The 22812-nt window shown below is 42.5% G+C and overlaps 1 protein-coding gene across 1 annotated transcript; it reads left to right on the top strand.

Moving 5' to 3' along the window:
• Nucleotides 1–12938: 12938 nt before the first annotated feature.
• On the top strand, nucleotides 12939–19454 carry olfml3a (olfactomedin-like 3a). The gene is made up of 3 exons (XM_024384145.2): nucleotides 12939–13300; nucleotides 16151–16457; nucleotides 18391–19454. Exons 1-3 carry the CDS (start codon nucleotides 13190–13192, stop codon nucleotides 19173–19175), a joined length of 1203 nt encoding a protein of 400 aa, XP_024239913.1. The 5' UTR covers nucleotides 12939–13189; the 3' UTR covers nucleotides 19176–19454.
• Nucleotides 19455–22812: the final 3358 nt, after the last annotated feature.

Raw genomic sequence — 22812 nt, 5'->3', positions numbered from 1 at the left:
AGTGGAGAGCAGTGTAAGGTGCATGGAGATAAATCTAATCTACCCCGTTCATGCAAGGGAGATGGCTAGGCTTAGGGTTATGGCTAAGGTTAGTGTTATGGCTACGGTTATCAACTGGGATGTGGACATGAAGTTAGGGTTATGGCTGGGGTTATCAGATGGGTTGTGGACATGGAGCTAGGGTAAGGGTTATGGGTAGGGTTATCAGATGGGTTGTGGACATGGAGCTAGGGTAAGGGTTATGGGTAGGGTTATCGGACAGGGTGTGGACATGGAGCTAGGGTAAGGGTTATGGGTAGGGTTATCATCCAGGATGTGAACATTAAGTTAGTGTTAGGGTTATGGCTAGGGTGAAGGTTTTAGGGCCAGTCATGTCCCCTTAGTAGAACCCATTCATGCACAGAAGGGGCAAACACTCCACATCAGAATATACTGAAGCACTTGGGTATACAAACCACTTCTCCGCTGGTAATAAATCTCCCGTATTCAGTACACATCTGCCACATCTGCACCCAGCCAGGGTGTAATAGGTTCTTGTAATATGCCTCTACTAAACAGACTCTAATGAATTATTAATGGTTGCCCTATGATCACATCAAACCAATCAATGACTCAACTATGCAGTGAGTAAAATATCAAAATAGACCCCAGTCTCACACACACACACACACACACACACACACACACACACACACACACACACACACACACACACACACACACACACACACACACACACACACACACACACACACACACACACACACACAGAACCAGACCCAGACACTATGAAATTGTGCATCAAAAATGTCATCAGTGAGAGATAAAAGCAATATTACAATCGAATGATTCACATCAATCATATGATATAATTAAACAGAGCCACATAGAACCCAGGAGGATAAACACAGTGGATGCATCCAAAATATTCCCTATATAGTACACTAGTTTATAATAATAATTTGGTGGGTGCTTATATTTGTCCTGTTTCGTGTGTTTCAATGTTTTTTTTGCACATCCCAATTCCCCCTGAGACACTCTCAGAGAGAGTGGGGTCATGGCCAGCCATTATCAACAGCGACCCTGGAGGAATTAGGGTTAAGTGCCTTGCTCAAGGGCACATCAACAGATTTTTCACCTTGTCGGCTCAGAGATTCAAACGAGCAAACTTTCGGTTGCTGGCCCAATCTAACCTCTAGGCTACCTGCCACCCTCAAGTAAAATAATACTACTGTGTATACAGTATATAGTGAATAGGGTGCCATTTCAGACACAGTGTGTAAACTAGCCAGACAGTCAGCCAGATGTGTGTCCTCAAACAACAGTGGGCTACCCTAGAAGTAACTTAGTAAACGTAAATCTGGGACACTCAAATGAGTATGATAAGTTACGTTTGGTATGGTACATAAGACAGATGGTTACTTAAGGCAACAATGAAAGTAAGGTAGTTGGCCAGGGTGGATGGGTGGGCATATAACGCATTCAAATGTCATCATGGACAACTTTAGCATTTGAGCTAATTAGCAACTTTTCAACTACTTACTACTTTTTAGCTACTTTGCAACTACTCAGCATGTTAGCTAACACTAACCCTAACCTTAACCCTTTAACTATCACTTCCTTAACCTTAACCTTTTAACCTAAATCCTAAATTTAACCCTAATCTTAACCCTAACCCTAGCTAGAATTCATGACATATCATGCATTTTGCAAATCTGTAACATACAGAGGGGTTGGACACATTACAGTTGAATGCATTCAGTTGTACAACTGACTAGGTATCCCCCTTTCCTAATACGGATTGTAATTTGTAACATATCATACAAAATGAGTGATTTACGTCCACAAATTAATACATACCAGTGGAGGCTGCTCAGAGGAGGAAGGAGCGGACCATCCTCCTCAGTGAATTTCATAAAAATAAAAATAGTGAAACATGAAAAAAGTTTTCTTTTTTAGATACAACTATACTAAATATATTCACATGCACCAAGTAATAGATTAAAACACCATGTTTTGCAATGGTCTACAGTAGTCTTAGCAGCACTCTGTAGGGTAGCACCATGGTGTAGCCGGAGGACAGCTACCTTCTGTCCTCCTCTGAGTTCATTGACATCAATACAAAACCCCTTTCCATAGACTTACACAGTAATTATGTCAACTTCCAGAGGACGTCCTCCAACCTATCAGAGCTCTTGCAGCATGAACTGACATGTTGTCCACCCAATCAAATGATCAGATAATGAATCTAGCACTGTCATAAGGTACTGTACAGCTAACTAGCACTGCAGTGCAAAATAAATGTGGTGAGTAGTTGACTCAAAGAGAGAGAAAGACAATAGTTGAATAGTTTTGAACAAATTATTTTCTTCCAAAATTAAGAAGAAGCAAGAGAGAGAGAAAGAGGGAGAGAGAGAGAGAGATAACTATATTTGGTTGTATTTTTCTTTCACTTTCACATAGCAAGCAAATTCAGCTAGCTAGTTTAGCCTACTCAAACACCTGGCTCAAAAAGAGAGGGGTGCTATGTTAGCTAGCTGGCTACGGCTATCCAACACTGTCCAACCAAGTCAAGGTAAACTTTTGGTTTTAGGAATTTATTGCCACCGGGGCCCACTGATGGAACTGCTAAACTACTTTCTGACTGTACACTCTACTGCAAGATTGTACTGGGTTTACTAACGCGTTAGTTCTAGTAGTTCTAGTAGACTATGACGTGACATTGATGTAGGCTGTGTGTAGCGGTTAGCGGTCATGATATGAAGGTTTGGCTTGGAAAGGTTTTTTCGCCTGGTCATAGACAGCTGATGTGTTGTGCACTGAAGTCCACAAGCTAAGGGAAAAGGTGGGAGGAGGAGAATAGTTGTAAGATGGAATTATATATGCAATGAGCAAAGTGATCATTCTGTTTTTATGTGGCTGCTATGAAAGTGAACTGTGTTTGCGTTTGATCAGGGGTGTATTCATTCTGCCATTTTGGTTGAATTTGTCCAATAGAAACTTTAATTTGCAACTGTTGGGCTAATGATTACACCATAGATTAGCTAGATGCAGGCAAACATGTGCAAGGCGGTATTGAATGTGTAACTGTCTGTCACCTTGATTACTCAAAATTCTCTCAACAGGTGCACATACGTTGTAAACTTTCATTCATAGGCTAGGTTCTAGCAACCTCATGATGGGTACAGGGAAAATTCCAGTATCACGTAGTAGCTTAAACCTATCAATGTTACATTGAGCTGGGTGAATGGAATATGAGTGACAGTCATCCAATATGCTATAATAGAAATAAGTTCATGCTCATACATCTTCTTATCACCCTCCCTCATCTTAAACGGCACCAACGGCCACTGATACATACAGTACCATACGAAATGTAACATATTGTAATGAAACAGCAGGGAGCAAGTCTCGTACCCTTCGAGCCCGAGGTCCGGCGCGCTATCGAATGTGCCGCAAAAGCATGCTCGTGTGACAGAGTCGATTTCCGCACTTATAAACCCAGGGTCGTTACAATATCAAACCAAATGGAGTGTCTCGGATTTACTTATAGAATAATATGAAATGCTCTGAGACCAGGTCGGGCTGGTATACAGGGTCTGTTAGATGTAGTTGTTAGCCGTGTTAAAGGTAGTTTGGGGGAGAGCTGCCTGTGATCTGCAACTGGGATTGAAGACAGAAATACAACATTCTATGCAGGTACATTCAGGTGTGCCCCATAGCTATATCCAGATGTTTCCGGAAGGGGTCACTCCTGCTTGAGCAAATGACCATATCACAAAGTTGGCTCATGTTACACATGCATCTCTTCATTCCTCCATCTCTCCACCCTTCCATCTGTCCATCCCTCCACACTCCATCCCAGCTCCATTGAGGCCTGATATGTACTTATCCCTCCATACTTCTCTGTGCGACGAAATACAGCATGTGAACAGTGACTCAAAGTGTATTGTACCTGCTCGTCTCTCTAAAATCAGAGAAATGTAATCGCCTTTAAGTGGGAGAGAGGTAATCTCATTAACGATGTGGGAGGGAACAATATGCTGTCAACATTCCATGCATCTGCAAGATAGAACAGCTGCCTCCGGTAAGACAAGGGGGGGTGGTCTGTGTATATTTGTAAATTAAAGCTGGTGCACAAAATCTAATATTAAGACTCTACGTTTTGCTCATTTGAGAGAGTATCTCATGATAAGCTTTAGACCACACTATTTACCAAGAAAACTTTCATCTATTTATCACCACAAACCGATGCTGGCACTAAGACCCCACTCAACGAGCTGTATAAGGCCATAAGCAAACAAGAACATGCTCATCCAGAGGCGGCGCTCATAGCGGCCGGGGACTTTAATGCAGGGAATCTTAAATCCGTTTTACCTCATTTCAGCATGTTACATGTGCAACCAGAGGGAAAAAAACTCTAGACCACCTTTACTCCACACAGAGAGATGCATACAAATCAAATCAAATCCAATCAAATGTATTTATATAGCCCTTTGTACATCAGCTGATATCTCAAAGGGCTGTACAGAAATCCAGCCTAAAACCCCAAACAGCAAGCAATGCAGGTGTAGAAGCACGGTGGCTAGGAACAACTCCCTAGAAAGGCCAAAACCTAGGAAGAAACCTAGAGAGGAACCAGGCTATGTGGGGTGGCCAGTCCTCTTCTGGCTGTGCCAGGTGGAGATTATAACAGAACATGGCCAAGATGTTCAAATGTTCATAAATGACCAGCATGGTCCAATAATAATAAGGCAGAACAGTTGAAACTGGAGCAGCAAGATGGCCAGGTAGACTGGGGACAGCAAGGAGTCATCATGTCAGGTAGTCCTGAGGCATGGTCCTAGGGCTCAGGTCCTCCGAGAGAGAGAAAGAAAGAAAGAGAGAAAGAGAGAATTAGAGAGAGCACACTTAAATTCACACAGGACACCAAATAGGACAGGAGAAGTACTCCAGATATAACAATCTGACCCTAGCCCCCCGACACATAAACTACTGCAGCATAAATACTGGAGGCTGAGACAGGAGGGGTCAGGAGACACTGTGGCCCCATCCGAGGACACCCCCGGAGAGGGCCAAACAGGAAGGATATAACCCCACCCACTTTGCCAAAGCACAGCCCCCACACCACTAGAGGGATATCTTCAACCACCAACTTACCATCCTGAGACAAGGCCGAGTATAGCCCACAAAGATCTCCGCCACGGCACAACCCAAGGGGGGCAACCCAGACAGGAAGATCTCATCAGTGACTCAACCCACTCAAGTGACGCACCCCTCCCAGGGACGGTATGAAAGAGCCCCAGTAAGCCAGTGACTCAGTCCCTGTAATTGGGTTAGAGGCAGAGAATCCCAGTGGAAAGAGGGGAACTGGCCAGGCAGAGACAGCAAGGGTGGTTCGTTGCTCCAGAGCCTTTCTGTTCACCTTCCCACTCCTGGGCCAGACTACACTCAATCATATGACCCACTGAAGAGATGAGTCTTCAGTAAAGACTTAAAGGTTGAGACCGAGTTTGCCTCTCTTACATGGGTAGGCAGACCATTCCATAAAAATGGAGCTCTATAGGAGAAAGCCCTGCCTCCAGCTGTTTGCTTAGAAATTCTAGGGACAATTAGGAGGCCTGCGTCTTGTGACCGTAGCGTACGTGTAGGTATGTACGGCAGGACCAAATCAGAGAGATAGGTAGGAGCAAGCCCATCTAATGCTTTGTAGGTTAGCAGTGACACCTTGAAATCAGCCCTTGCCTTGACAGGAAGCCAGTGTAGGGAGGCTAGCACTGGAGTAATATGATCACATTTTTTGGTTCTAGTCAGGATACTAGCAGCCGTATTTAGCACTAACTGAAGTTTATTTAGTGCTTTATCTGGGTAGCCGGAAAGTAGAGCATTGCAGTAGTCTAACCTAGAAGTGACAAAAGCATGGATTAATGTTTCTGCATCATTTTTGGACAGAAAGTTTCTGATTTTTGCAATGTTACGTAGATGGAAAAAAGCTGTCCTTGAAACGGTCTTGATATGTTCTTCAAAAGAGAGATCAGGGTCCAGAGTAAACCCGAGGTCCTTCACAGTTTTATTTGAGACGACTGTACAACCATTAAGATTAATTGTCAGATTCAACAGAAGATCTCTTTGTTTCTTGGGACCTAGAACAAGCATCTCTGTTTTGTCCGAGTTTAAAAGTAGAAAGTTTGCAGCCATCCACTTCCTTATGTCTGAAACACATGCTTCTAGCGAGGGCAATTTTGGGGCTTCACCATGTTTCATTGAAATGTACAGCTGTGTGTCATCCGCATAGCAGTGAAAGTTAACATGATGTTTTCGAATGACATCCCCAAGAGGTAAAATATATAGTGAAAACAATAGTGGTCAAAAACAGAACCTTAAGGAACACCGACATTTACAGTTGATTTGTCAGAGGACAAACCATTCACAGAGACAAACTGATATCTTTCCGACAGATAAGATCTAAACTAGGCCAGAACTTGTCCGTGTAAACCAATTTGGGTTTCCAATCTCTCCAAAAGAATGTGGTGATCGATGGTATCAAAAGCAGCACTAAGGTCTAGAAGCACGAGGACAGATGCAGAGCCTCGGTCTGATGCCATTAAAAGGTAATTTACCACCTTCACAAGTGCAGTCTCAGTGCTATGATGGGGTCTAAAACCAGACTGAAGCATTTCATATACATTGTTTGTCTTCAGGAAGGCAGTGAGTTGCTGCGCAACAGCCTTTTCTAAAAATGTTTAGAGGAATGGAAGATTCGATATAGGCCGATAGTTTTTTATATTTTCTGGGTCAAGGTTTGGCTTTTTTAAGAGAGGCTTTATTACTGCCACTTTTAGTGAGTTTGGTACACATCCGGTGGATAGAGAGCTGTTTATTATGTTCAACATAGGAGGGCCAAGCACAGGAAGCAGCTCTTTCAGTAGTTTAGTTGGAATAGGGTCCAGTATGCAGCTTGAAGGTTTAGAGGCCATGATTATTTTCATCATTGTGTCAAGAGATATAGTACTAAAACACTTGAGCGTCTCTCTTGATCCTAGGTCCTGGCAGAGTTGTGCAGACTCAGGACAACTGAGTTTTGAAGGAATACGCAGATTTAAAGAGGAGTCCGTAATTTGCTTTCTAATAATCATGATCTTTTCCTCAAAAAAGTTTATGACTTTATCACTGCTGAAGTGAAAGCCATCCTCTCTTGGGGAATGCTGCTTTTTAGTTAGCTTTGCGACAGTATCAAAAAGGGATTTCGGATTGTTCTTATTTTCCTCAATTAAGTTAGAAAAATAGGATGATCGAGCAGCAGTAAGGGCTCTTCGGTACTGCACGGTACTGTCCAAGCTAGTCGGAAGATTTCCAGTTTGGTGTGGCGCCATTTCCGTTCCAATTTTCTGGAAGCTTGCTTCAGAGCTCGGGTATTTTCTGTGTACCAGGGAGATAGTTTCTTATGAGAAATGTTTTTAGTTTTTAGTGGTGCAACTGCATCTAGGGTATTGCGCAAGGTTAAATTGAGTTCCTCAGTTAGGTGGTTAACTGATTTTTGTCCTCTGGCGTCCTTGGGTAGACAGAGGGAACCTGGAAGGACATCAAGGAATCTTTGTGCTGTCTGTGAATTTATAGCACGACTTTTGATGTTCCTTGGTTGGGGTCTGAGCAGATTATTTGTTGCAATTGCAAACGTAATAAAATGGTGGTCCGATATTCCAGGATTATGAGGAAAAACATTAAGATCCACAACATTTATTTCATGGAACAAAACTAGGTCCAGAGTATGACTGTGACAGTTAGTGGGTCCAGAGACATGTTGGACAAAACCCACTGAGTCGATGATGGCTCCGAAAGCCTTTTGGAGTGGGTCTGTGGACTTTTCCATGTGAATATTAAAGTCACCAAAGATTAGAATATTATCTGCTATGAGTACAAGGTCCGATAGGAATTCAGGGAACTCAATGAGGAACGCTGTATATGGCCCAGGAGGCCTGTAAACAGTAGCTATAAAAAGTGATTGAGTAGGCTGCATAGATTTCATGACTAGAAGCTCAAAAGACGAAAACGTAATTTTTTGTTGTTGTAAATTGACATTTGCTATCGTAAATGTTAGCAACACCTCCGCCTTTGCGGGATGCACGGGGGATATGGTCACTAGTGTAGCCAGGAGGTGAGGCCTCATTTAACACAGTACATTCATCAGGCTTAAGCCATGTTTCAGTCAGGCCAATCACATCAAGATTATGATCAGTGATAAGTTCATTGACTATAATTGCCTTTGAAGTAAGGGATCTAACATTAAGTAGCCCTATTTTGAGATGTGAGGTATCATGATCTCTTTCAATAATGTCAGGAATGGAGGAGGTCTTTATCCTAGTGAGATTGCTAAGGCGAACACCGCCATGTTTAGTTTTGCCCAACCTAGGTCGAGGCACAGACACTGTCTCAATGGGGATAGCTGAGGTGACTACACTGAATGTGCTAGTGGCAGACTCCACTATGCTGGCAGGCTGGCTAACAGCCTGCTGCCTGGCCTGCACCCTATTTCCTTGTGGAGCTAGAGGAGTTAGAGCCCTGTCTATGTTGGTAGATGAGATGAGAGCACCCCTCCAGCTAGGATGGAGTCTGTCACTCCTCAGCAGGTCAGGCTTGGTCCTGTTTGTGGGTGAGTCCCAGAAAGAGGGCCAATTATCTACAAGTTCTATCTTTTGGGAGGGGCAGAAAACAGTTTTCAACCAGCGATTGAGTTGTGAGACTCTGCTGTAGAGCTCATCACTCCCCCTAACTGGGAGGGGCCAGAGACAATTACTCGATGCCGACACATCTTTCTAGCTGATTTACGCGCTGAAGCTATGTTGCGATCCATCGTTGGTGGATATGTTACAAAGCTCTCCCTCGTCCCCCATTTGGCAAATCTGACCATAACTATATCCTCCTGCTTCCTGCTTACAAGCGAAAACTAAAGCAGGAAGTACCAGTGACGAAATATGGAAGTGGTCAGAATGTGGTCAGATGATACAGATGCTAAACTACAGGACTGTTTTGCTAGCACAGACTGGAATATTTCCCTAATTCTCCCGATGGCATTGAGGAGTACACCACACCAGTCACTGGCTTCATCAATAAGTGCATCGATGATGTCGTCCCCACAGTGACTGTACGTACATAATCCAACCAGAAGCCATGGATTACAGGCAACATCCGCACTGAGCTAAAGGGTAGAGCTGTAACCCGTAAATCCCGCTATGCCCTCAGACGAACCATCAAACAGGCAAAGTGTCAATACAGGTCTAAGATTAAATCCTACTGTACCGGTTCCGATGCTCGTCGGATGTGGCAGGGCTTGCAAACTATTACGGGCCATAAAGCGAAGCACAGCCGCAAGCTGCCCAGTGACACAAGCCTACCAGATGAGCTAAATGACTCATATACTCGCTTCGAGGCAAGCAACATTGAAGCATGCATGAGAGCACCAGCTGTTCCGGACGACTGTGTAATCACGCTCTTCGTAGCCGATGTGAGTAAAACTTTTAAACAGGTCAACATTCACAAGGCTGCAGGGCCAGATGGATTACCAGGACGTGTATTCCTAGCATGCGCTGACCAACTGGCAAGTGTCTTCACTGACATTTTCAACCTATCCCTGACCGAGTCTGTAATACCAACATATTTCAAGCAGACCACCATAGTCCTTGTGCCCAAGAATACCAAGGTAACCTGCCTAAATGACTACCGACCCGTAGCACTCACGTCTGTAGACATGAAGTGCTTTGAAAGGCTGGTCATGGCTCACATCAACACCATTTGCATGCCGCCCCAACAGATCCACAGATGATGCAATATCTATTGCACTCCACACTGTCCTTTCCCACCTGGACAAAAGGAACACCTACGTGAGAATGCTATTCATTGACTACAGCTCGGCGTTCAACACCATAGTGTCCTCAAAGCTCATCACTAAGCTAAGGACCCCAGGGCCACCAGGTGGTAACGGGTAGGTAACAACACATATGCCACGCTGATCCTCAACAACGGGGGCCCCTCGGAGGTGTGTGCTCAGTCCCCTTGTTCACCCATGACTGCATGGCCAAGCACAACTCCAACACTATCAGTAAGTTTGCCGACGACACAACAGCCTGATCACTGACAACAACGAGACAGCCTATAGGGAGGAGATCAGAGACCTGGCCGTGTGGTGCCAGGATAACAACCTCTCCCTCAATGTGATCAAGACAAAGGAGATGATTGTGGACTACAGGAAAAGGAGGGCCGAGCACGCCCCCATTCTCATCGACAGAGCTGCAGTGGAGCAGGTTGAGAGCTTCAAGTTCCTTGGTGTTCACATCACCAACCAGCTGTCTTGGTCCAAACACACCAAACAGTCATGAACAGGGCACAACAACGCCCCCTCAGAAGACTGAAAAGATTTGTCATGGGTCATCAGATCCTCAAAAAGTTATATAACTGCACCATCGAGAGCTTCCTGACGGGTTGCATCACTGCCTGGTATGGCAACTGCTCGGCCTCTGACCTCCAGGCACAACAGAGGGTAGTGTGTACAGACCAGTACATCACTGGGGCCAAGCTTCCTGCCATCCAGGACCTCTATACCAGGCGGTGACAGAGGAAGGCCCTAAAAATTGTCAAAGACTCCAGCCACCCTAGTCATAGACTGTTCTCTCTCCTATCGCACGGCAAGCGGTACCGGAGCGTCAAGTCTAGGTCCAAATGTCTTCTTAAGAGCTTCTACCCCCTGCCCCATTAGACTCCTGAACAGCTAACCAAATGGCTACCTGGACTAATTGCATTGACCACCCCCTGCCCCATTTTTACGCTGCTGCTACTCTCTGTTTATTATCTATGCATAGTCACTTTACCTCTACCTACATGTACAGTGCCTTGCGAAAGTATTCGGCCCCCTTGAACTTTGTGACCTTTTGCCACATTTCAGGCTTCAAACATAAAGATATAAAACTGTATTTTTTTGTGAAGAATCAACAACAAGTGGGACACAATCATGAAGTGGAACGACATTTATTGGATATTTCAAACTTTTTTAACAAATCAAAAACTGAAAAATTGGGCGTGCAAAATTATTCAGCCCCTTTACTTTCAGTGCAGCAAACTCTCTCCAGAAGTTCAGTGAGGATCTCTGAATGATCCAATGTTGACCTAAATGACTAATGATGATAAATACAATCCACCTGTGTGTAATCAAGTCTCCGTATAAATGCACCTGCACTGTGATAGTCTTAGAGGTCCGTTAAAAGCGCAGAGAGCATCATGAAGAACAAGGAACACACCAGGCAGGTCCGAGACACTGTTGTGAAGAAGTTTAAAGTCAGATTTGGATACAAAAAGATTTCCCAAGCTTTAAACATCCCAAGGAGCACTGTGCAAGCGATAATATTGAAATGGAAGGAGTATCAGACCACTGCAAATCTACCAAGACCTGGCCGTCCCTCTAAACTTTCAGCTCATACAAGGAGAAGACTGATCAGAGATGCAGCCAAGAGGCCCATGATCACTCTGGATGAACTGCAGAGATCTACAGCTGAGGTGGGAGACTCTGTCCATAGGACAACAATCAGTCGTATATTGCACAAATCTGGCCTTTATGGAAGAGTGGCAAGAAGAAAGCCATTTCTTAAAGATATCCATAAAAAGTGTTGTTTAAAGTTTGCCACAAGCCACCTGGGAGACACACCAAACATGTGGAAGAAGGTGCTCTGGTCAGATGAAACCAAAATGGAACTTTTTGGCAACAATGCAAAACGTTATGTTTGGCGTAAAAGCAACACAGCTCATCACCCTGAACACACCATCCCCACTGTCAAACATGGTGGTGGCAGCATCATGGTTTGGGCCTGCTTTTCTTCAGCAGGGACAGGGAAGATGGTTAAAATTGATGGGAAGATGGATGGAGCCAAATACAGGACCATTCTGGAAGAAAACCTGATGGAGTCTGCAAAAGACCTGAGACTGGGATGGAGATTTGTCTTCCAACAAGACAATGATCCAAAACATAAAGCAAAATCTACAATGGTGTTAGAATGGCCAAGTCAAAGTCCAGACCTGAATCCAATCGAGAATCTGTGGAAAGAACTGAAAACTGCAGTTCACAAATGCTCTCCATCCAACCTCACTGAGCTCGAGCTGTTTTGCAAGGAGGAATGGGAAAAAATGTCAGTCTCTCGATGTGCAAAACTGATAGAGACATACCCCAAGCGACTTACAGCTGTAATCGCAGCAAAAGGTGACGCTACAAAGTATTAACTTAAGGGGGCTGAATAATTTTCAGTTTTTGATTTGTTAAAAAAGTTTGAAATATCCAATAAATGTCGTTCCACTTCATGATTGTGTCCCACTTGTTGTTGATTCTTCACAAAAAAATACAGTTTTATATCTTTATGTTTGAAGCCTGAAATGTGGCAAAAGGTCGCAAAGTTCAAGGGGGCCGAATACTTTCGCATAGCACTGTACATATTACCTCAATTAACTAGACTAACCGGTGCCCCCGCACATTGACTCTGTACTGGTACCCCCTGTATATAGCCTTGTTACTATTTTTTTTTAAATCCATAAACAACTGTCTATCAACAGTCATGCACGGGCGCACCCACCCACACACGTACACCCCCACACACGTACACACTCACACATGTACACACTCGCTTGCACGCAAGCACATGTACACACGCATACACGCACACACACACAGTGTTGCCCAGTGTCCAGTACAACAGTACATTCACTTTTTGAGGACAGAAAGGGGCTAGAGGAACAAGGCTCCTCCCTGGGAGTTTGTGAAAACATTCCAGCTACTTGAGCGAGCCAAAGAGTTTGAAACCCAAGAACCTGGCCCTTCTCTCTCTCTCTCTCTCTCTCTCTCTCTCTCTCTCACACACACGCACACACCACACACACACACACACACACACACACACACACACACACACACACACACACACACACACACACACACACACACACACACACACACACACACACACACACACACACACACACACACACACACACACACACACACACACACACACACACAGTTATTCACGAACACTCACACTCTGTAGGAAACCAACCATAAGTAGACCACGAGGAGACCGGACCAGACAGGAGGAAGTATTTTTGCTACCTGGACTTACGTACAGGACGCTCAGACTGTCCCTTGGATCTATCAACCATGACAACGGCTGTCCCCTTCCTCCTCTCCTTAGTCCTAGTCCTCACCAACGGTCAGTATTACTACCAGGGTCTCATGGATTATCTGGAGAACAGATTCCTTGCCATTGAGGTAAGAGACAAACTCCAAAACAACCGTTTTACACCGCACAACTCCACCTAAAGTGGTGTAGGACAAGTTTTAGGCAAGGAACAGGAATCGAATCAATGACGCAACTATGGTGAATCAAGTTTTCTTTTTGAATGCTAGTGAGACAACATCCTTCTGAAAGAACAGCAAACAGCAGTTACTGTGAAATCAAGGACAGAGAATCAAGGCCATGAGTCAGGCTTTATCTCTGGCATTCTGCAAAACTTTAGTTCGCGCTCAGTGTCTGCCTGCAAGGTTTCTTTTTATTTATATATTTTTATGTGTTGACTAAAGCAATCCAATTAATACAATCTCTGTTCGACTCATCAACTTCTCGGGCTAAGGCCCTTAGAGAATATCAGTGGCCGTGAGCTGTCGTATCTATGCCCGAGTACTTCTCCTATTCTCTTTCCCCTTCTCAGAATACACACTAAGCCGTGTGAAACTCTTCATGAGGCGCAAAGATAACAACACGTTGATAATGAAAACAATAGGAACATTTACAGCAGTTACTGACAAAAAACGATAATGGTAAAATCATATTCTTTAGAATAAGCAAGAACAGGTGTGCCTTGCAATTTCTCTTGGCGAAATGAAAAGGCTGTCTGAGGCACTGTACAATATTCATTTTGTCAAATATAATATGCCAGGTTTGTGGGAGTGTGTTCTACTCCTCCTATATTGCAGCTATTCTATACTGATTATGCCAAGTTTGCTTACAGTATAGGTTGAGTGTGATGAAGTATCCAAGTAGTGGAATGCAGCTCCATTCTGTCTGCTTTAGATCCTACAGTATTACAGTTTTTCTCAATTGCTAAAACACTAAAACCCATTGGCTGAACAAAGTTCTGGACTCATTTAGCTAATTATGCAGTCTGTTGTCAATACCTTAAACTATTTCACATGGTAAATCAATTTTCAGATCTCACTTAGACTTTTCAGCAACTGAGAACTCTAAACACATTCTCATTCTCAAAACACATTCTGCACTCTAATGCACATGTCGTCCATGTCGTCCATACTGGTAAACACAAGTGGCCACAATCAAATACAAATAGAGAACATATGTCATTGATTGAACACAACCACTCAAAATTGATTGAACCTGTTTCAAATGATGCGACAAAACCAATATAAGCCAGTTCAGAGAGCAAACAGGTTGTTGAAGGTGGGAAGGAGAAAGTCTGAGAATGGATACTGTAGTACAGTGCATTGTAGGCTGTATACTGTACAATGGACAAATTGTATGGCCCTGAAAATTGTGCTTTCCATTTATTAACAGTACTGACTGCTCAATAGATTTTGACTGGTTGCAGGTTCATATCAACAAAGAACAGGAATTACAGTATCACAGAGACAAAGGACAGGTTTGTGAGATGCAGGGTGAAGTACTGTAAAAATAGGGGTACAAGGAGGAGGAAGAACAAAAAACAAAATTGCAAAGAGCAAAGCAGAGTAGTAATTTCTGATAGATTTTGAGCTACTATGATAGAACATGTTTTCGTTCATCAAAAGACAATGACGGAAAAATATGAATATTTTTTTTAATTCAAAATGTACTTCTCCCTGAGAATTATATGTTTTGAACAATGTGTTTTCAATTTTTCGGTGTATTGTTTACTGCCTGCTTGAGAGTGTACATCATTTTGATCACTTTGTTTATGATTTGAGAGCAGTGTTTGATTTTGAACACAGGTAAAGCTGTTTTGAGGCGAATGTTTCATTTTGCAAGAGGAGTCAGAGGTTATGTAAATAGTGCTTGAAGATGAGGTTTTGTGTTGAATGTTTTCAGGAAATGGAGCAAGGTTTCAGAAGTCGTGTTTTAGCAATTGAGAAAAACTGTATTAGCTACAGTAATCAAGAGTCCAGAATGCAGTCATTTATATGCACCAATCTATCCATTCATTATGACCATATCATCAGTTTCCTCTTTCGAACCATTTTCGAATATAGCAACCCCCAAAAATTGGGAAAATAGTGTGAGAATACAAATAACATTTACTTGACTGAAATGAATAATTTGTTTATCATTCAAATCTTCCTACCCCCTCCTGTTCTTTTGATCTTTTAAAAAGAATCTCCCTCCCGTGATGCCGCTGGCTCGACTCTTACATTAGTAATTAGAACAAGTCAATTCAGAAAGTTATTTTCATTTAGTATTTTTATTCCAATCCAACCAAGGACTCACTCAAGTACAGTAGTAAAAGAGAGAAAATTCAACTGTGGGTCTTAGACAGAGGAGAAATAAACTGCTGTTATTCCTTGTCATTCTCAACCTCACTCGATGACCTGATCCATTGGCGATGACCACACGAGGGGTCTCCTCCACACACTTGTCCAGGTTACACACTATATATATATATATATATATATATATATATATATATATATATATATATATATATATATATATAATAAATATATATAGCATAAGCACCCCCTATTTGACCTTTCGTCAATCTTAGCATGCATCAACCTCTGTGGTTCACTGTCACTGAACCAGATCACTGAACAACATTGTGATAATAAATAACACACTTGTTTCCTCTTGTGAGGTTTTGATGGTGGAATTGATGTTGATGGGTGCTGATACCTTCTGCCACGATAAATGATCACGATGACCCTGGTTTGACACGCGTTCAAACACCAACACCTGATACAGTTTTCTCAGAACTCTGTCCACAGTGATGTCCTTGTGCCTAAGACCTGGGCGATTGGAATGAAGTAGAGTCTGATACTAGGACAATTACATTCACCCAACATTACAGTAATCCTCAATCGTCGGCCACACACCGAATCAACGTCCTCGATAACACATTATGCTCCCCCCAGGATCGTATGCTCATATGGCACGAGCAGTCGAACCGCTACAACACAGAGCTGCGGCACTTCAAGAAGCAGACTGCTGAGTTTATAAAGGGACTAAACCAGGACCACGGGACCCTGCGCCAAGACCTGGAGGGGACAGGGGTACGAGTGGACCGCGTCGAGAGAGAGATGGACTACATCGAAACCCAAAACCCCGCTAAGCCCTGTGTGAACCAGGCAGACAGAATGGTGGATGTGGACCTGGAGGTGAAGGAGCGGGTGAAGGAGAGGAAGAGAGGGGGAGAGGAAGATGGGTACTCCAGAGTCTTGGGTGAGTAGAGAGAGGAGCAGTGTATGGGGAGTTGGGGGGAGCGTGAGTCGTAGAGCTCTGACGTCCTGTACAGGATGACTGCCTTTGATCTAGTGCCTTCATTTCCCTGCCTGAAAGAGACTTGGCTAAGGGAGACCTGTTGGCTTATGGAGCATGGTTACAGTATTTTTAGGCTTACAGTAAGCTCTTTACCACTTGTGGCAGTTGGTGTCCTCCCCTGAAAACCCATTCCACAGGAAAAGAGGTAGGAAACAAAGATTTGTTTCAAGTCATTTTTATTTTTTTTGCAATTTAGAGCTACATTTTGAATCACTGGGTAGGCTAGTCATTCATTTTATTTTCCTATAGATTTATCGCTAGTTGGCTATGAGTCATTTATTTCAAGGGGGGAACCAGTCTCCAATTTGTACTTCATGGACACGGGTAGTCTGGCTTTACTACCTACGATGTGACTCACAGCGGGTCGGTACAAATAATGTTGCAATTCAAAGTTCTATTTCACAGACAGTAGGTTCATTTAGTCAACTGTATGACCTCATGTAAAACACAGAGCAAACAGACGTCTCACTCAGAGTTTCAGGTTCGGTAGCACATTAACATAAAAAAAAAGGTTTATAAAAGGTTTAGAAGCAGTTTATAAACTGTTAATTATTTGTGTATACATTTCAAATAAACTGTTATAACGTTAATGTAAAGTGTTTACCAGGCGCTCTTACTCTACCTGAAAGGGGGAACCAGATGCTGACCTCAGGTCAGTGGCAATACTTTGAAAGTCCATATTCAAGGAGTGTTCCATGCATATGGAACAGCAACCCCCCCCCCCTCCTCCATTGTCAATGATTTAGACACACTCTGTCCTAATTAAGAGTAAGTCTCTTTGTTGTCTTGAGAGCTAAAATGTACTTTTTTATCAGCAAAAGACCACTTTGCTATACTTCAGCATATCTATGTGTCACCCATCTTTCTCATGTTCCAAAGCACAATGTAGCTGTTTCTTCCACTTCCCTTTGATTGGGTGGAGTTCATTTTCATTTGGACTGCAGCCTGCGGGGGTACATGATGTGCCCTGCATGTTGAAGTAGACTTCAAAACATGTTTCAGGTGGGCAAGGACACTGCAGAGGCATGCTAACGCAACACGAGAAGGAAATGTGAACTGGATGCCTGGATGCTAACCAACCTGGTTTCAGAGCATTTAGTCGTATTCTGTCAGTAAATCCGAGACAGTCCATTTAGTGTGATATGTAATGTTTCGTATGGTATGTATTCATCTGTGGATGTCCATCACATCTGACAATGATACGTTACGAATGACAATTTGTATTATATGTTACGAATTTGCAAAATGCATGATATTTGACGAATTCCAGCTAGGTGGCTAATGTTAGCTCGGCTAGGGGTTAGGGTTAGGGGTTCGAGTTAAGATTAGGGTTCAATTTAGGAATTAGGTGAAAGGGTTAAAGTTAGGGTTAGGGGAAGGGTTGGCTAAGATTCTAAGTACTTGCGAAGTGGCTAAAAAGTAGTAAGCAGTTGAAAAGTTGCTAAAATTTTCATGATGAGATTCAAACTTGCAACCTTCGGGCTGCTAGACATTTGCATTATAAGTAAACATCTTTCTTATGTAACCATACTAAACGTAACATATCATACTAATTTGAGTGTCCCGGATTTACAATTACTATGTTACGTCTAGGCTATGAGACCCAGCCTGACCAGCCTGAACTCATCTTTGATTTTAAAAACTACAAATAGACCATTAACATTTATAATAGTAATATTTGATGTTATAATCATTATCTGTTGTCATTTTATACAGTATACTGTACACAAAGGTCTTCATAATTACCCGATTTTTCATTTACATCTGACAATGTTATTAAGACCACTCATGAAAACGGCTTTTCACGACACCACCTCCATTTCTCTCTCAACAGATTGTGTAGACATCATCTCCAGCATCAGAGCCATGAAGATCCTGAAGAGGATGGGCAGCCCCAAGGGCATGTGGACTAAAGACGCCAGGACCTCTAAGGTCTACGTCTTCAACGGCACGGCAGAGGACACCGTGTACCAGTTCAGCTCTGTTCTAGACTTCTTGTCCTCCCCAGGAGTGGCCCACAGCAGGCCTATAAGACTGCCCTCTCTGTGGAGTGGCACCGGATGTGCCGTCTACAATGGCTATGCCTACTACGTGATGGAGGGGGCCGACGAGCTCCAGGTGATTAAGTATGACCTGGCGAATGGCACATTGGCAGACAGTGCTGTGTTCCCAGTGGAGGTGGCAGACCATAGACCCGTCTACAGCCTCAACCCAGAGACTGCTGTGGACCTGGCTGCCGATGAGGAAGGCCTCTGGGCCCTTTACACCACCAGGGAGAGTGAGTCCATCAACCTCGCTAAGATGGACCCTGACAGCCTGGATATCGAGCAGATGTGGGATACACAGTGTCCCCAGGAGAACGCGGAGGCAGCCTTCGTGGTCTGTGGGACGGTCTATGTGGTCTACAACACTAGGGTGCCTAGTCGCTCTCGTGTTCAGTGTGTGTTTGACGTAAACGATGCGGTGACCAATGAGGAGGCTCCGCTACTGTATTTCCCCAGGAGGTATGGACTCCACGCCAGCCTTAAGTACAACCCTCAGGAGAAACAGATCTATGCCTGGGACGACGGCTACCTGATCCTTTACAAACTGTCCATGACGAGGAAGCTAATGGTTTAAGTGGATGGACTAGTGGGCATTTTAGTCAAATAACATTTTAGTCCGAGAAACGGACGGAAAACATTCTAACATGAAGACTATCACTGGAGACATATATTTGTTTTTTGGCACCACTCACCCCACTGTCCATACTGTATACATTGTCTCTACAGGAAAATGTACCTCTGTATTTTTTTACTTGAAATAATGCATTGAATTACTGTACTGTAGGTGCCCATTACCAAACATATTATTGCTACCCCAGTTTGATATAAAGTTGATGTTGAATGGAGCTCTGAATTAGATTGGAATCGTAATATGTCCGCAACAACTGGATTTATTCGGGGCAGAGATCAGAAACGGTGTATAATTGAATGCCTTGATGGAATGTATGGCCCAGCTATCCTCAAGATTTAATTTGGCTATTTGCATTCCACTTGTTTTAGTTCATCCAATTTACTCTTCCCTGCTGCTTTCTCCCTTTGTTGTTCACTTTGACATACGTAGTCGTGAAAGTGACAGTCTCCGGCTAAAGTTCATCGGCACAATCAGAGAAAAATATAAAGTCACAAAAACTTTACAGAGGAGAAATCTTACATGACTAAAAAAATTATAATATTATGTGTGCCACCATAATTCATCATACACGACCGTTCAAAAGTTTGGGGTCACTAAGAAATGTCCTTGTTTTGGAAAGAAAAGCACATTTTCTGTCCATTCAAATAACATCAAATTGATCAGAAAAACAGTGTAGACATTGTTAATGTTGTAAATGACTATTGTAGCTGGAAACGGCAGTTTTTTTAATGGAATATCTACATAGGCGTACAGAGGCCCATTATCCACAACCATCACTCCTGTGTTCCAAAGGCACATTGTGTTAGCTAATCCAAACTAGAAAACCTTTTTGCAATTATGTTAGCACAGCTGTAAACTGGCAGCTTCATTAAATAGTACCCGCAAAACACCAGTCTCAACCTCAACAGTGAAGAGGCGACTCCGGGATGCTGGCCCTCTGGGCAGAGTTGCAAAGAAAAAGCCATATCTCAGACTGGCCAATAAAAAGAAAAGATTAAGATGGGCAAAAGAACACAGACACTGGACAGAGAAATTCTGCCTAGAAGGCCAGCATCCCGGAGTCGCCTCTTCACTGTTGACGTTGAGACTGGTGTTTTGCAGGTACTATTTAATGAAGCTGCCAGTTAAGGACTTGTGAGGCATCTATTTCTCAAACTAGACACTGAAATGTACTTGTCCTCTTGCTCAGTTGTGCACCGGGGCCTCACACTCCTCTTTCTATTCTGGTTAGAGCCAGTTTGCTCTGTCATTGTACGAGATCTTCTGTTTCTTAGCAATTTCACACATGGAAAAGCCTTCATCTATCATCACAAAAATAGACTGATGAGTTTCAGAAGAAAGTTATTTGTTTCTGGCCATTTTGAGCCTGTAATCAAACCCAGAAATGCTGTTGCTCCAGATACTCAACTAGTCTAAAGAAGACCAGTTTTATTGCTTATTTAATTAGGACAGCAGTTTTCAGTTGAGCTAACATAATTGCAAAAGGGTTTTCTAATGATCAATTAGCCTTTTAAAATGATGAACTTGGATTAGCTAACACAACGTGCCATTGGAACACAGGAGGGATGGTTGCTAATAATGGGCCTCTGTACGCCTATGTAGATATTCCATAAAAAAAATCTGTCATTTCCAGCTACAATACTCATTTACAACATTAACAATGTCTACACTGTATTTCTGATCAATTTGATGTTATTGTAATGGACAAAAAATGTCCTTGTTTTTGAAAGAGAAGCACATTTCCAAGTGACTCCAAACTTTTGAACGGTAGTGTACATCTTTAAATGTAACTTTGCAACACCATAATTCATAACGTCTGTCTTTCGTTCTTGCAAAATAAATTGAAATGAAACAAAAATGTAAATACACAACAGATAATTCGTTTTTTGTTCAATTTATTACACATTGGACCTCATGTTATGAGTCATTAACAATTCAGGATTTAAACAGAAACAGAAATAAATCAACCCTAACGGGCTTCAATTACAAGAACAGTTGTCAAAACAGTTATATTACAAGTACAAATCTTCAATAAAAAATTGGAAAGTCCGTGTTGTCCATGACGAATGGACAGGATACAAGATCATATTGAGAAGCACAACAATAATAATAACAACAGATAAAGGTCTTTAAAACAGTACATAAACTGAGGCTAAATGTATATAACATGAAATCATTACGTACTATGGATACAAACACACTAGTCCATATTGTCAGAACAGAAGATCATCATCATCATCATTAAACACACCACTGAAACAGAGGAAGAACAAAACTACAGTCAGTTATTTCCTACATTTTTGTCAAATAGAAACAAACTTGGAGTCAAATATCAGGAGTCTAAAATAAATTACATAAATCTAATCCAAAATGTAATCAACAAGTGTATTCCTACTGTATATATGTGAGAAAACATAAAACCATACTTTTTTAAAAACAAACTGGAGTGAGTCAGATATGAGGAGTCTACCAGTAATGGAAGGAAGGATCTTATCACGATTGTAACCAGTAAATATAGTATGTGAGGAAACCTGAACAATCCTATTGTGAAGAAAGACACAATAATGGTGTGAGGGAATCCATCAAGTGACTCATTGTATTGTGTCTCATAGACCTACCAACTGCTAATTAGAGAAAGGTCACTGACTCACTGCAAGAAATATGCCTGCGACATTCTCTAGGCTAGTTTCCCCCCACACTATCTGTCTGTATCTCTGTCTGTCCGTTTGGTCTGTCTCCCAGACGAAATGAGATAAACGCCTGCTCTCTCGAGAGGAAGGAAATGGCTAAAACAGTAATATAATGTGTGCGTGTTAAGTACATTTGTTCACTTTTACCATTGCTTCTTCTGCATCCTCTGTTTGATTTATACCATCTTCAAACATGCTTTTGCTGCATAGTTGTAGTCAGGCGGAAGCCACATTGTCATCTGGATGGCCATTCCAGTACTATCATTAAGTCACTATAACCTCCTGGGTTAAAAAACAACTACTACTATCAAATATCAGTGCCAAAGTTGTGTAGATAGAATGCATGGAGAAAGAGTTCAAACAACTACTTCTACATAACCACAGTGCCAAAGTTGTGTTGACAGGATAGATTAATGCCGAGGCTTTGGTTTAGGGCACCCAAGAGCTTAAATTAGAGAAAGTGCCTCTTAAAACCGCTCCTTACATTCTGTAAACAACACCCACTTCCTGATACCCACTATACCAACCTGTTTCTCTATGTGCTTTCAAACATGTGCTTGTCAATTAGTAAAATAATCAAAACACTGTCATGGTCAACATAAAATAACATTAAGGAAGATTCCTGATTTCTATTACATCTTACATAACCCAACTGAGTCAAACAAGAACCCTTCTAATCAAATTGGTATCTTTAATTTACAACCTGTAGAAACTATGAGAATTGAAAGGTTTGGAACATGTGTGAAACATCAGAGCACAGTTGAAAAATATATGGCAAATAGACATCAAAACTGGATGGTGTTCAGAGATAGATGGGAGGGGTTGAGTGGAGCTGAAGGGTGGGGCTAAAAACAACAAGATAACTCATGTAAAATATACTGTGTCCATAA

This window comes from Oncorhynchus tshawytscha, linkage group LG22 (genome assembly GCF_018296145.1).
Source record: "Oncorhynchus tshawytscha isolate Ot180627B linkage group LG22, Otsh_v2.0, whole genome shotgun sequence".
Classification (NCBI taxonomy): Eukaryota; Metazoa; Chordata; class Actinopteri; order Salmoniformes; family Salmonidae; genus Oncorhynchus; species Oncorhynchus tshawytscha.
This window is presented reverse-complemented; position numbering and strand designations above follow the sequence as displayed.

What these genes read in the sequence shown, in the direction of transcription:
- olfml3a (XM_024384145.2), top strand. Translation starts at nt 13,190, where the DNA reads ATGACAACGGCTGTCCCCTTCCTCCTCTCCTTAGTCCTAGTCCTCACC. An exon ending in ACAGATTCCTTGCCATTGAG is followed by an intron (nt 13,301 to 16,150) that starts GTAAGAGACAAA and finishes TGCTCCCCCCAG; the next exon opens with GATCGTATGCTCATATGGCA. An exon ending in TGGGTACTCCAGAGTCTTGG is followed by an intron (nt 16,458 to 18,390) that starts GTGAGTAGAGAG and finishes CTCTCTCAACAG; the next exon opens with ATTGTGTAGACATCATCTCC.